General features: G+C 46.1%; 1 protein-coding gene across 5 annotated transcripts in view; it reads left to right on the top strand.

The window, feature by feature from the left end:
• The window catches only part of FAM184A (family with sequence similarity 184 member A), a 239,692-nt gene that overhangs the window by 193,466 nt on the left and 32,121 nt on the right, over positions 1–14,105 (top strand). For 4 of the 5 annotated variants that reach the window (XR_009464363.1, XM_059733278.1, XM_059733272.1 and 1 more), the window contains 2 exons: positions 4,462–4,579; positions 5,635–5,739. Coding sequence is in view for 4 of the 5 variants with exons in the window: in XM_059733278.1 (XP_059589261.1) it covers positions 4,462–4,579; positions 5,635–5,739 (223 nt within the window). In the remaining variant the exon portion in view is untranslated. Of the gene's footprint in view, positions 1–4,461; positions 4,580–5,634; positions 5,740–14,105 lie in introns of those variants that run through there. The other variant, XM_059733284.1, reaches the window with a different exon arrangement.

Genomic DNA, 14,105 nt, shown 5'->3' with positions numbered 1-14,105 from the left:
GATGGTTCCAAAGAGGATGGAGCTAGACTGTTTTCAGTGGTGGCAGATGACAGAACAAGAAGTAATGGTCTCAAGTTGCAGCAAAATAAGTTTAGGTTAGATTAGGTTAGTTTAGGTTAACTAGATTAGATTAGTTTAGGTTATTTTATGTTAACTTTCTCACTAGGAGGGTAGTGAAGCACTGAAACAGGCTACTCAGAGAGGTTGTAGAGTTTCCATCCTTGGAGGTTTTTAAGACCTGGCTAGACAAAGTGTTGCCTGGGCTGATGTAATTATGGGTGGTTCTACTTAGAGTGGGGTGGGGGGGAGGGGGTTGGACTAGATGACCTCCTGAGGTCCCTTTCAACCCTAATTTTCTATGATTCAGCACATACTTTCAACAAGCACTTGGTGAGAAGGTTAGCAGTAGTAAAATTATCTTCCTGAGGATAAAATCTTTTCAGGGGCATAAAGGCTCATTCTGGCACTTAGAAGTGTAATTTTCAGCTAGCAGTTTTAATTATTCATGCCATTTACGCAAAAGATATGATATATGATATAATATGATATACCAGCATAGCCTATATCTTTACCATCCTTGTCTTAAAAGGAAATACAGGGCAAGATTCTTGGCTGAATCTAAACTCTTGTCATGTACAGAATGGTGGGAACTAGTTATGGCTCTAAAATCCTGTGCCACCTGGCTCCTATACCATTAATAGTAGGACCCTTATAAGTCTTTATGCAAGTATTTATTGCATATTATTATTTATTGGTTGCTCCTGCCTCACCCCTGACCCCTCCCTTTTTTCTGCTATATGTGTTGGGGTGTTTTTAAGCCTCCCCAGGGGCATTGGTTGTTGGTACAACTAAGGCTGAGGACTTAAATGGGGTGTGCCAATTCTGCTGGGAGCAAAGCCTGAGGTTCCTGGCTAAAGGGTCTTGCCCCTCAGCTCAGAGTCAGACTGATCGCCATATTTGAGGTCAGGAAGGAATTTTACCCCATGGTTAGATTGGTATGGACTGTGGGGAGGTTTGCCTTCCTCTGTAGAAAGGGTTGTGGCCCTCCACCCAGGACCTCTTAAGCATATATCAGCAACATTTTATAGAATCAGGACATTGACTGCCATGTTTCCCCTGCTTTATCTGTGGCAGGTTAGGTTGTTAGGTCTTTGTTGCATCAGAGTTGAGGATAATCTTATTTAGAGTTTAGATTGTATTTGTATGGGATGGTTTGGCTAGAGCTGATCCTGCCTCAGACAGGGGGTTGGACTAGATGACCTCTGGAGATCCCTTCCAGCCCTGTCCTCTATCACTCTATAACTGTACCATGTAAGTGCAGTGAGTAATGGACTTAGTGAATTGGAAAAATCTAGTTCTTAGTAACTTAATGGTAGTATTAGTAAGCTATTCTAACTGGATTCTGTACTGTGATATTCACAGAAACTGGCTTCTGAGATGCATGAAAATAAAATGACAGCTGAGCCTAACTCTGGGGATTTGTATACAATAGTTTAATCCAGCATAAAATTTAACAGAGTCTATCAACAAAAATAAAACAGCTGAGTGTATTTAAAAGTCTGTGATTCTTAATCAAAAGCTTTTTTTGCAAATCAAGATGCAATCGTGTTTTTGAAATTTTAAAATATTTTGTCTAAATATGTTTATTCTCTTTAAATTTATTATTTTGGGGTACAAATAACGCTGGTTGGTATTAGGCCTGTGCGAAGCGACTAGTATTCGCTTCAGATTCATATTAGGGGGACAGTGATTAGATTGGGTGATTCGAATCACTGTCCCGAATCGATTTGGCCGAATCTCTGAATCACCCAGTCCTATCCCCCACCCACTCTCCCAGCCTGGCAATGGCTGCCCTGCCCAGCCCAACTCCTGGCACTTTGAAGAAAAAAAAAAAAGCCCTGACTCACCGGGTGCTGCTGGGTGGGGGGGCAGTCTCTGTTGCCCCCCATGCCACTGTTCCAGCCCCCACCCTCCATGGCTACCCCGCCTGCCCCAGCTCCAGCCCTTTAAGGAAAAAAAAACCTTAGAAAAACCCTGGACTCACCATTCCTGTCAGGTGGGAGGTAATTCCCGCTGCCCCCTGCTGCCCCCTACGGCATGGGGGACTCTTACACAAGCCCCCCCAAAGCTCCAAGGCTGCTGCAGAAGTGGTGAGTCCTGGGGCTTTTCTCATTTTTTTTCTTAAAGGGCCAGAGGAGGGAGGGCTGGGGGAGCAGGAGGGGTTTGGGAGACTCATGCAGAGGCCCCCATGCAGCGTGGGGCAGTGGGGGGCAGCGGGGATTGCGCACCCACCTGGCAGCACCTGGTGAGTCGGGGCTTTTTTTTACAGCACCAGGAGCTGGGGCCGGCAGGGCAGCCATGGGGCAGGCTGGGGAAGCAGGCAGGGGATGGGGCCTGGCAGGGGTCCCCCCATGTTCCCCTTTCCCAGCCCCCCCTCTCCCGCCCCCTTCTTACCAGCTCCTAGTCCAGCTGCAGCTCCCTTTTCCAAAGATTCGGAGAGCTTCAAATTGATTCGGACCTTTTAATTAGTCCCCGATTCGATTCAGATTTGGAGATTCGGCCACTGAATTGGGCCGAATCTCCTCTGAATCGAATTGCCACCAGAAGCTTCGCACAGCCCTAGTTGGTATGCTCACTCTAATTCTTACGCTTCCATTTTGAGAATTACATTATTTGAATTGGAAGGTGGTAAATTCATGCTTGCATACCCCAAAAAGAAGTGTTCTGCAGACCAAAATATGTGGCCTTCTCTTTTATGCAGCCCCCCAGAAGCTGTGCACGGTGCTAGAACAGAGGCCAATAAGCTAGTGATTTGGGGGGAAACTTAGCTGCGTATTACGCAGAGTTGCAAATGAAATGATTCCTTGCATATATTGCTATTACTCCCTGTCCTTGTAACCTGAGTCTTTTTTCCTCGCCTCAGACAATGTATTCTATGTTAGTTGCTATATCTCCCGTCATCTGCCAGAGGTAGTTATAAGGCCTCTATATTCATTCAGTATTGGAGAACTTTCACCAACTAGTAGAAGTCTCTGTGTTCCTGTACCAGTCACACTAGAGGTCTTCCATAATGAAGCTACAAGGAGGGAGACTATATCATTGAATCATGTGACCCCTTTAACATTTTTCCTCCATCTGTTAGTGAGAGGAAATATCCTTATGTTAAGTCGTGAACAGATTCACTAAGCATGCTCAATTTACCACCTAATGTTATTCTTATAAGTTTTAGGTGTACACGTGTCAAGAATATAAGACTGCTTTTGAACAGAAAATAGTGCCTTAAAATAAAAAAGTTATATCTATCTCAACAAGTTTTGTGAAATTAAATTGATGCTGACTGAATACCTTAAATTGTAATTTTTCAGGGTCTTTTCTCCTAAGATTCTAAAGTCTGGGCCTGTTTTGAAACTTAGGACAGTAAACTACGTGAAAGTTGAGTTTGACAGAAAAGTGTTTCAGCAGTTTTTCTACTGGAAAATATTCAGCATCAATTAGGAATTTGAAAATTATGTTTTAGCAACAAATGGTGTTTTGAGGTAGTTTCCTGAAAACACTTTCAAAACTTTATCTTTTGCTAAAAACATAAAGATTCTTATGCTGTTTCTTCTATAACTGTTTCCTAAATTGGCTGGCTTGTTTCAGTTTTCTCCTTTAATGCTTTCCCACTCTGCATTTCCAGTTTCTTCATATTTTTCTCAACCTAATCAATTGTTATTTTCCTCTTGAAATGCTAATATCCAAGTGTTAATTGCTTTTCTTGCTGCTAATTCCTTTATTTCCATGTCTAATGGTGGTAAATTGGTTTTTCAGCCAGCAATTAGTTACTAATTAGTATTCAGCATTCTCGGATATCTTTGCCCCACTCTCCTCCACATCAGCTGAGAAAAATGGTGCCAACCCTGTTTGTCTGTCTCTGTTTCTCTCTCCAATATGATATCTGTGCACCTCTTTATAATCTCATAATATATTAGATAAATATCAGGACTCTTGTTTTTGCTCAGTGCCTAAGAACAAGTCAGCCAAGATGCATTTTGCTGACTTCTCAAAATTCAAGTTAAATTAAATTAGTTACTCCTGTTCTAGTACATGAAAACTATTTTTTCTTAAATGCATCCTGTGATTCCAGTTCATTTATTTTTCCTTGCTCAAAGGGATTTTCAGTCCTGTCCCAACCAGGTTTCTTTAATGGTACTGACGGTTACATGTACAGAGTTTTCAAAATCTTACCCAAAATGTTATTTGGTACAGCAAGAGAATAGTCTTATATGAAATCCAAACTTGTTAAAACCTCTTTAATAATTCAGATTCATGTTAAAATTGAAATTTTAATGTGTGAGAGGAACGGTTTCCTGTTTTTATTAATTGTATATCCTATTGTACTGATCAAAGATATGAACATATTCATTCAGTTTTTATGTCGATTATATTAAGTTTAAGATGTGCTATTTCTCTCCTATAAAGTTTAGAAGAAATGGAAGAAAAATATCAAAACAGAGAATCAAGACCAGAAGATTTACAGCTTATTGCAGAATTGAAAGATCTGATTGCAGAGAGAGATCAACTCATAAAAAAACTGATTGTAAGTTTTTTGTTTGCTTTTGTTTTTTTGTTTTGTTTTTACATATTTTAATTCTTGAAGGATATAAACATGTCTGGGAAAAATTGTTCAAAACGGACTTAATATGCACATGCTAATATCCCAGTGACTATAATTGAGCTGTCACAATTAGTAAAGTTAAACATATACATGAACTTTTGCAAGATTGGGCATGATACTGTAAATGTGCTTAACAATTTAAGTTGCAAAAAGCATTTTAGTTATGTTCTTAGGGAAATGCTCCCCACCTTTGAAGCTGGAATAGAACTAGTAGACCTGCCCTCTGAGGAGCTGGGACCTACAATTTTCAACTGCTTTTCAAAACAAGTATGGAAAGGCCCATGCACTAACCACTAGGGTTTGGGGCTAAACAAGAGAGGGTCCTCCTTCCCCCATGTTTGCTGAGCAGCAGTTTTGGAACTTTTGCTCAGGTTCATGTGTACAGAATCGTGTACCTGCTTTACCAGAGCGCAGCTTCCTGCACATGCTCAGTAGCTGTGCAAATCCATAAGCATGTATAGTAAAATCACTTGCTGTAAGTGTCCTAGCTACGTGGGACAGCTACGTGGCTTGGTTAAGTGCAATTTGAACATACACAATGAAACAAGATTCTGTCCAGAGTCTCCACATCTCTCAAATCCACAGCAGCTTGACAGGATATTCTGATGTTCCTGTTTCAGAAACAAAAATTGAAGACTGAGGTTCAGAATAGTTATCTGGTTATAATTTAGGCAGTACAAAAACTAGAAATTAAGTATTCTGAGTCCTTGACTATGTATAGCCCACCAGACTGTTTCTTAAGGGTGAAATATAAACAACAGAATCCTATAAATGTAAACTATGTGGTATTCCTTTAATTGCCTGTGGTATGCTATAAACATACATTTTAAATAAAAATTGAAAGGAATTCATAGAAATATAGGTTACTTCTAAAATATTTAGAGCTAGTTATGTTTGAAACAGTTTTTATGCATGTATGGTTTTTAGCTAATTGCAAATGCACTGAGAGGTTCTAATTTCTTGCTCTTCTTTGTTAGGAGGACAAAAAATTCTATCAACTGGAGCTGGTTAACAGAGAGACTAACTTCAACAAGGTCTTTAATGCAAGCCCTAATGTTGGTGTTATTAATCCACTGGTGAAGGTATGGTCCACAAGCTTTATTGCTAAAATGAAAAATAAGTCTAAATTAATGTGTGGTAGAAAAACGTCTAGAGAGCAAATTTTGGATGGTAGTGTTGAAGTGATATTGTAGTCTTGATGGCCCAGAAAATACTTGAGACAGGAGTTTTTTGTGTGATACCTGTTATCCCAGCCATGCAGTTGTTCCAGTAGATTTAGGCAAGCTTTCAGGTATCATGGTACCCTTCCTCGGGTCTTTGGGAGAGAAGCAGGCACAGCAGAGCTAAATAGATAAATAAATAAGAAATAAATAGGAATAGGATATAAGATAAATGATCAGGTAGCCAACTGACAAGAGAGCTGTAGTAAAAACCTGATGAGTGGAAAGCAGCATCATTTCAGTAGGTTGTTATCAAGCATGAAATGAAGAGATTAGCAAGTATCGAGTAGATTATAATGGACCATGAAGTCATATCATTGGTTCTTAGTGTCCAGTAAGCTAAAGAGTTTTTGCTTCCAGGCTCATCTTTTGATGGTGTTTTGTAAATTTTTCTTGAACATGAAAACTGTGAGGTCAGACAAGAAGTGATTATTCTGTGAAAAATGTTCTTCTACTTGTGTTCTAGTGTCTCTGACCTTTATCATTTTTGAGCGATCACTCTATCTGGTACATAGTTTTTGTCTAGTTTCACTCATATAGTTGCCATGGCTAGGGACAGACATTAGACATAAACTGGTGTAAGTGATCAGAAGCTGGTTTCAACCTGTAACAGAACAGATGTTCAGTACACATAAACCAGTTTGAAAATGGCTGAAACCAGTTTGAGATAAACCTGATTGAATGTAGTATCAGACTTAACTGATCTGGGTCAAACCATTTTATGCAGTGTCTGTCCCAAACCCCTTGCTGGTTTAAGTTAAATCAAACTCCCCCAGCATCCCGGCATGTTCTCTGGCTGGGCAGGGCTCTCGGCTCCACAGCAGGGCTAGCCCCTCTCCTCTGCTCCCTGGCTGCAGCTCTGGCAGAGACAGCAGGCATCTGCTGGCTCCCTCCCCTCCCCATCCCCTCTGCCATACAGACACCACTCAGTATTAGCTAGCAGACCACATCCTGGCTATGGTCCATGCTGTGGCAGATGGAACAAAGGCAGAATCAAAAGGTAGCTGGTAATGTCCCTCTGTTGTTTTCTTAATGTGGTGATAAACACTGTGTTATCAATTGGCTGGTCAGGAGGGTGGGAACCCCTCCCTAATCCGAGCATCCTGTTGGGGCCTGGCCATCCCTCCCCCCCTCAACTCAATACTGTGGAATAGAAGAGAGAGCTGCTCTGGTGTCCCCTGGCTTCTAGCCTGAGCCACTGCTGGCATGTGCCTGCATGTCTGGGATGTCTGTCTGGTTACAAACTGATTTAGCCTATCCAAGTTACATTAACCTGCAAAGATTGAATCAATTCAGTTTCAGGCTTTTTGAATGTCTGTCCCTAACCCATGAGGGCATTTAGTGTACTAGATGAGGTATATCACTTTCCAGGATAGATATGTAAATGATCCATGGATTCTGATGGTTTTATTGTGGGGAGTGTCACGTGTTGTGTTAGTAGAGGTGAGTTGACAGGTCTTATACTTGTTTTGAGACAAGCTTGGGTCACTTTTGGTTCCTTTTGAACATCGGGGAGTTTGCTTCTGATAATGAGTTGGGCAAGTTTGGGAGGGTGTCTGAAGGCCAGGAACTGGGAGGAGTTGCAGGCTTAGTGGAACTATGTCTCTCAAAGTATGGTGCTTTTTAAATATAGGTTGTAATTGTCTGACGATCCTTTTTATTGATTTGTGTGTAGGATGGTAGGTGGCAACCAACAGTTGTCAGTCGAGTTTTTTTTCTTGTATTGTAGGAGATTATTGCAGGGCATTTAGACAACACACTCAAAGATACAGTCTAGTTCTCTGCTGGATTGTACTGGGTTGCTGGGTAAAGACAGTTTTTGGTTTGCTGAGATGCGTCTCATAAGTATTCCCAGAGGAAATGCTGTGGTACGTAAGGGACTGACCACAGAATACTGCTTACATAAGTGTGGTCATCCATGGGAAGGTTTTTTGGTTGTTGTTTTTTTTGGGGGGGTGGTGGGGATGTGAAATTGTGTTATCTAGAGAGTGGATGTTTCAGTGTAGGAGGATTTCAGAGAGAATTTGATTGAAGGGTAGTACTTTTTAAGCCTGTGGTAGAAGCCATTATGCAAGTCCAGATGTTCAGTCCAGATAATAAAAATGTCATACGTGTAGTGCAGGTATAGTGCAGTTTTGGTGGCGAATTTTTCTAAAAATTTCTCTTCCAGGTGGTCATGAAGACATTGGTATATTGTAGAGCTATCTTTATGACTATAGCTGTGCCCATGGTTTGGAGGAAGTGTCAGTTGTTGAAACTGAAGTTGTGGCTGTGGATGGAATGGATGAATTACGCAATACATTGTGGTTGCAAATATGAGTGTAATCTGTTTTCTTATAGGTATTTCAGGCAGGCAGCTGTGCCTTCATGGTGTGGGATCTTAGTGTATAGGCTGATGCCATCCATGGTTGAAGTATGGTCTTCTCAGGGAGGTGATTAATGTTCGGGAACTTGTTGAGGAAGTCTGTTGCATCTTCTAGAGAATTCGCTCTTTAAGTGACAGGTGGTTTCAGGATGGTTTCTGTGAATCCTGATATCTCTTCAGTGAGGATACCACAGTTGGATATGATGAGTGTGCCAAAGTTACCTTTGTAAATCTTTGGCAGCATATAAAATGTTCCTGGGGTAGGAGAGTGGGAAGAGAGGAGGAGAGTTCCTGGTGTAGGAGAGGGGAGGAGACTTCTACTTAGTAGAAGTAATTTTTCCTGAAGCTAGTCTGGAAAGGATTTAATAATATTTTTCATTTCCTGAGTAAAAATGGACGTGGTTCTCCCAAAGATCTTTATAATAGTGTCAGAGAATTGTCTGTTTAGCCTCGTTGGGGGCATCCAGACGAGCGCGCACGTACATCTTGCAGCGTCTCAAGCCCCTTTGAGGTGCTGCAAGGCGCATGTTTAGGAACAAAAAAACGTTCCCTGCACTGCATATTTGCAGTGCAGGGGCAAAATTAGACCCCTGAATATCCAGGGGTCAAAAAAAACCATGCCGCAGAACAGTAGGGCAAGGCATGATCGCAGAGGCAACCCGGGAGTTGGTCCTAAAGGAGAGATGCTCTGGTTTCTAGCCAGAGCATCTCTGTGGTGCTCCTGCTGCCCCCAGTGCTGTCAAAGGTAAGGCAGAGACATGGGGTCAGGGGTTTATGGGTGTGGGTGGGTGTGAGGAGTGGCAGGGGGATGTTGGGGGATGTCGGGGGCTATGGGGAGTGGTGGGGGAATGCCCGGGAGGTGTCAGTGGCTATGGGGAGTGGCGGGGAGTGGTGCGGGATATGGGGAGTAGCGGGAGGATGCTTGGGGGTGTTGAGAGTGGAGGGCGCTATGGGGAGTGGTGGCGGATGTTGGGGGAGTGGAGGGGGTTTTCAGGGGCTATGAGGAGTGGCATGGGATGTCAGGGGAGTGGAGGGGATTGTTGGGGGCTATGAGGAGTGGAGGGGGTGTCAGGGGGTATGGGGAGCAGTGGAGGGGGATGTCCCAGTGGGTGTGTGGGTGGGTATGTGGAGGGGCTTGAGTAGGGCTGCCATATGCCTGCCCCCCCACTCAGCCCCTGTGGTGCTGGCGGCAGCAGGCAGCGTGGCTGTGGCTCTGCTGCAGGCACAGTGGGCAGTAATGCAGCACTGTGAAACCCGGGCCAGACGTGCTGAATGGCCGCGGCCCTACCCACTAGTGCGTGGCCTTGGATAGGCCGGGCTGGATCCATTCAGCATGTACGGAGCCCGGGTCACAAAGCACCACATTGCCACCCACTGTACCTGCAGCAGAACCACAGCCCCATACCCTACTGGCCCAACCCAACCGATCCGGACCGGGCCGCACAGCTAGCATGTGTTTGCACAGGAGCCACGCCTCCCAGAGCTGTGCGTCCCACTCCGGTGCAAAGCCGTAGCCACACCAGGCCAGGTCCCATTGCGCGCCTCCTCCTTGTAGGCACCATGGGGCAAGCAGCACTGCCACCGGAGGCAGGACCCAGCTCAGTATGCAGGGATAGCGTACTGAGCCAAGCCAGGTCCTGCCAGCACTGGGGCAGCTCGTGCTGCCAGGCCGTGGCGGTTCCATGGTGGCAGGACTCAGCGGGGCGCGCAGGAACTGTGTTGTCCTGAGCTGCGTCCTGCTGCCATGGAACCAGCTTGGCCTGGCAGTGCGAGCAGTCCCCATGCTGGCAGGGCCCGGGCTCGGCGCACTGTGTCTGCATGCTTCGCCGGGTCCTGCCACCTTGGAACCAACCCAGCCTGGTGGTGCAAGCCACCCCAGTGCTGGCAGGGCCTGGCTTTGCAGGACACACAGTCCCCATGAGTGGCAACTGCCCCCCACACTGGTGAGTGGTACCAGTCCTCAAAGAGTGGCACAGGCAGTGCTGGCTCTGAGCTGCTCAGGGCCACGCTGCACCGTGGGGGCACTGGCAGCAGCAGGCTCTGAGCACCCCACTCCCGCTGCTGCTGCAGGGAGTAACTTGTGGGCCCTGCAGGGGGGGGGAGGAGGGGGCTGTAGCCCTGCAGGGTTCCTGGGATCCTGCGGGGGGGCTGTGGCCCTTCAGGGTGGAGCTGGCACCCTGCAGGGGGGGCAGTCCATGTGCTGTGTGGTGAGGCTGCACCCTGTGGGGGCCAGGGGACACACCCCTCCTGAGCAGTCCCCTTACAAGGTCCCACCACACCCACAGTCCCCCCGCAGTTGCCCCACATCTAGCCACACACCAACCCACGTCCCCCCACATCCCTCCACACGTGCCCACACGCCTTCCCCAACACCCCTGCTCACCCCCCTCCTACAAACCCCACATCCCCCCATCACACACCCAGCATGTGAGAAGAAAACCAAAAGCACATATCAACACACACAGATATTTAGAATTAATTTTAATATGATGATAAGAGACACTGGTAGACTTCCAAATTGCTTTAACGTTGTAAATATATCAATAAAGCACTGCCCAGCTGATCTCTCTCTCTCTCTCTCTCTCTCTATACACACACACACACACACACATATAGTGGTCTTTTGTTCTAATTGTGAAAGAACATGGATTTTGGAGGTATTTAAAAAATGGATTTGGGATGCTGCTGCAGCGGTCCAGCTGACACAAGGAGCTAGTGTCCCCAAATACCAATTGGCCTGGCCCCAGAAGCTCCTGAAAAGGAGTAGGCCTGAGCTGCTTGCTAGGGCAGGTTTTTATATTGCTGAGGCCAGCAAAGGGCAGCTTTTTACACTGCTGGGGCCAGCACAGGTGCTAGCCCCAGGCTCTAGCTCCCCCTGGCTGCAGATCCAGGAGGAGCCAGGCAGGGTTATTTTGCCCCAAGTGCCACAATTTGCCCCACACCAAAGTGCATGTCCAGGCACATGAACAACGCATCTGGCGGGGCACAGCTGCGCTGGCAGCAGCAGGAGTGTGGCGACAGTAAGTGTCAGCAGTGCTACCAGCGGTGTCAGTAGCGGGGTGGTGAGCAGCGCCTTTTTGTAGTGGGTACACCGCCACACTCGGGGTGCATGTGCACCCGCATGCACCCTCCATGTGTCCCCCCTGTCTGGGCACATGCACTGAGGCAAAAAGCCCTGGCTCAAATTTGCATCACTTCTATTTGAGCTGCTGCAAGGGTATGTGTTTGCATGTGTGGATGTGCCCACTGATGTAGTTTTCATAGATTTCATAGACATTTGGGCTGGAAGGGACCCTGGAGGATCATCGACTCCAGCCCCCTGCCCCAGGGGCAGGAAGTCAGCAGGGATCATAGGATCCCAGCAAGATAAGCATCCAGATTTCTCTGGAAGGCGTTCAATGTAGGTGCTTGAACCGCCTCTGGCAGCAGTCTATTCCAAACCTTGGGGGCTCGGACAGTAAAGAAGTTCTTTTTTATGTCCAGCCTGAATCGGTCGCGGCAGAGTTAGTGACCATTCGATCTTGTCATCCCTTTTGACAATTAAGGATGAAAATAGCTCCCCCTTTGTCTGCTGGTTTGGTTACTGTTTCATTGTTGGATCTTAGGAGCCGCATGGCTTTTGTCTCTGAGGTATAGAGACTGTGGTGGTCCTGTCTTTTGTTGAGAATTTTAGTCTTAGCTTTCTGAGGAAGTGGGAGCAGGAATGGAGCAGCAGCAAGACAGTTCAATTTGGCCACCAGCCGCACAAATGTGAACAACAGCGATGGCTCTTCTGCCCCTTCCCTGCAACATGGGAAGAATGTAGTGTGTAACAGGGAGAAAAGGACCTCTCCCAGGCTTAGGAGAGAGCATAACAACCCCAGGTGTTGCAGGAGGAGCAGTGGGAAAGCATGGGGGGAGCAGAACTGATGCAGGTGTAGGAGGGCAGATCAAGCATTTTGAGGGCCTGAACTGATAAAGTTGCACATTAACCAGTTTAAGTGATCAGAAACTGGTTTAAACCTGTAACAGAACAGAAGTTCAATTCATAGAAACTGCTTTCAAAATGACCAGAACTGGTTTAAGATAAATCTGGATGGATGTAGTATCAGACTTAACTGATTTATGTCAAACCAGTTTATGGAATTTCTGTCCCAGATTCCCTCCTGATTCAAGTTAAGTCACAGTCCTCCAGCATCCCAGGATGCTTTGCAGCCCTGGACTGCAAGGCTGGAATAACCCTTTAATGGGCCCTAGGCAAACAAACGTGTGGGTCTTGGGCCAGTCGAGACTCCCATCCCTACTCCAGTGCTGCCGCCCATGGGCAGTGGGGCTCAGAGCTGCCACTAGGAAGCAGCCACCACAACAGCAAGGCCAGGAAAGAGGAAGGGAAGGGAAAGGAGGTGGACGGGGCCATTCCTTCTGCCTGGGCCCCACCCCCACAACTCAGGGCCCTAGGCCTTAGGCAAGTGCTTAGTTTGCCTATGTGTTAATCTGGCCCTGCTGTGCTGTGCTGTGCTGTGCTGTGCTGCCTGCTCCGGCAGAGTAGGTCTGGCCCTGCCCCCTTGCTTTAACAGAGCTGGGGCAGTAAAGCCTCTCTGCTCCCTAGCTTCTGCCTGTGCCTGGCAGCCTGGAACGGGGCCAAGCCCTGAAGAACCATATTGAGGGGTGGGAGGGGGGAATCCTCTCTCTGCAGCAGGGGTGGGACTTGGGGGGACCCTGCCAGGGGTGGGGAACCCCTACTGAGGCTCAGGGATCCAGCCAGCCATGAGCTAGAGGGACTGTTCCCCCCGTGGGGGGACAGCAGGGGGTTGAGGGAGTGCTGGGCAGCCATTCAAGGATGAGCCCTGCTCACCTGCATTCAGGTATCCTTGGCAGTGGCCAGCAGGCTGGGGGGTGTGCTGTGACCGTCTGTACTTAGTCTAGAGGGTCAAGGAAGTGCAGATGAAAGGCATTCTGCACCTTCTAAAATCACTGTACTTTCTACATTTGGGGGGTTGGGCCCATTGATTATCACACATGGAGGGAAATGGGAAGGGTTCAAAAATTGAGAGAGATTAAAGGGCAATATATTTTTATAAGAAATCATATGATTTGGGGGATGTCTGATTCCTGATTTTTTGACACTGATGTTGGTAGAAATGATGTCGTCAGCGTCCAAAGGATGCTGCTGCAGCTGCTTCTCATGACTCCTGCTGGCTGTCTCCATGCCTTCTTAGCAGTTTCTGTTTCTTCCTCAAACTTACCTAGCAGGAGGAGAAATGGAGCAAAATGGATCCTAGTGCCCCCAGTGAGGGCATCTCTCCTACAGAGTTAAGATTTGAACCCTGGATCCAGTTCACTAGCTCATAATTAAGCAAATTGTGGCAAACTTTCTTTTTAAAGAAGTAAAGATGGAAACAGTCTTTCTTATCTTCCTGAACCATATTACCATTTCAGATAAAGAGTATTTCCCCATTTCTGCACTGTATGTTTCCTACAGGTTCCTAGCTCCCTCATACAATTTGCAGAGCCTGGCAGCTCTGACAAGCTGTTTTGCTGCTGGTAATCCAGGCACTACTGAATTAAAAAAAAAATTCACAGTAAACTCCGGTGTGCTACAGTTTTAGAAAACTAAAAAATACAAGGAATGTAAACAGGATGTTAGCTTTGAGTCTAGCAGAGACAGATACACATAAACTGTTTGGAAAGTGGCTTCAAAAGTTTGGAAGCTTGTTGCCTGATTGCATCTGTGAAGTTTAAATATCATGGGCATGAGCTGGCATTTGAGGGCAAGGGGGGTGGGTAATAAAATATGAAATACTTTGCAGACTTCTGCAGCTTCAAATTCCTATATTAATAATTCATATATTGTGGACCTTTAAGGTCAGAATGATATCATATT

The sequence above is a fragment of the Alligator mississippiensis genome, chromosome 1 (assembly GCF_030867095.1).
Source record: "Alligator mississippiensis isolate rAllMis1 chromosome 1, rAllMis1, whole genome shotgun sequence".
In the NCBI taxonomy this organism is placed as follows: Eukaryota; Metazoa; Chordata; order Crocodylia; family Alligatoridae; genus Alligator; species Alligator mississippiensis.
The sequence above is the reverse complement of the archived record's forward strand: the minus strand, read 5'-3'. Positions and strand labels throughout refer to the sequence as shown.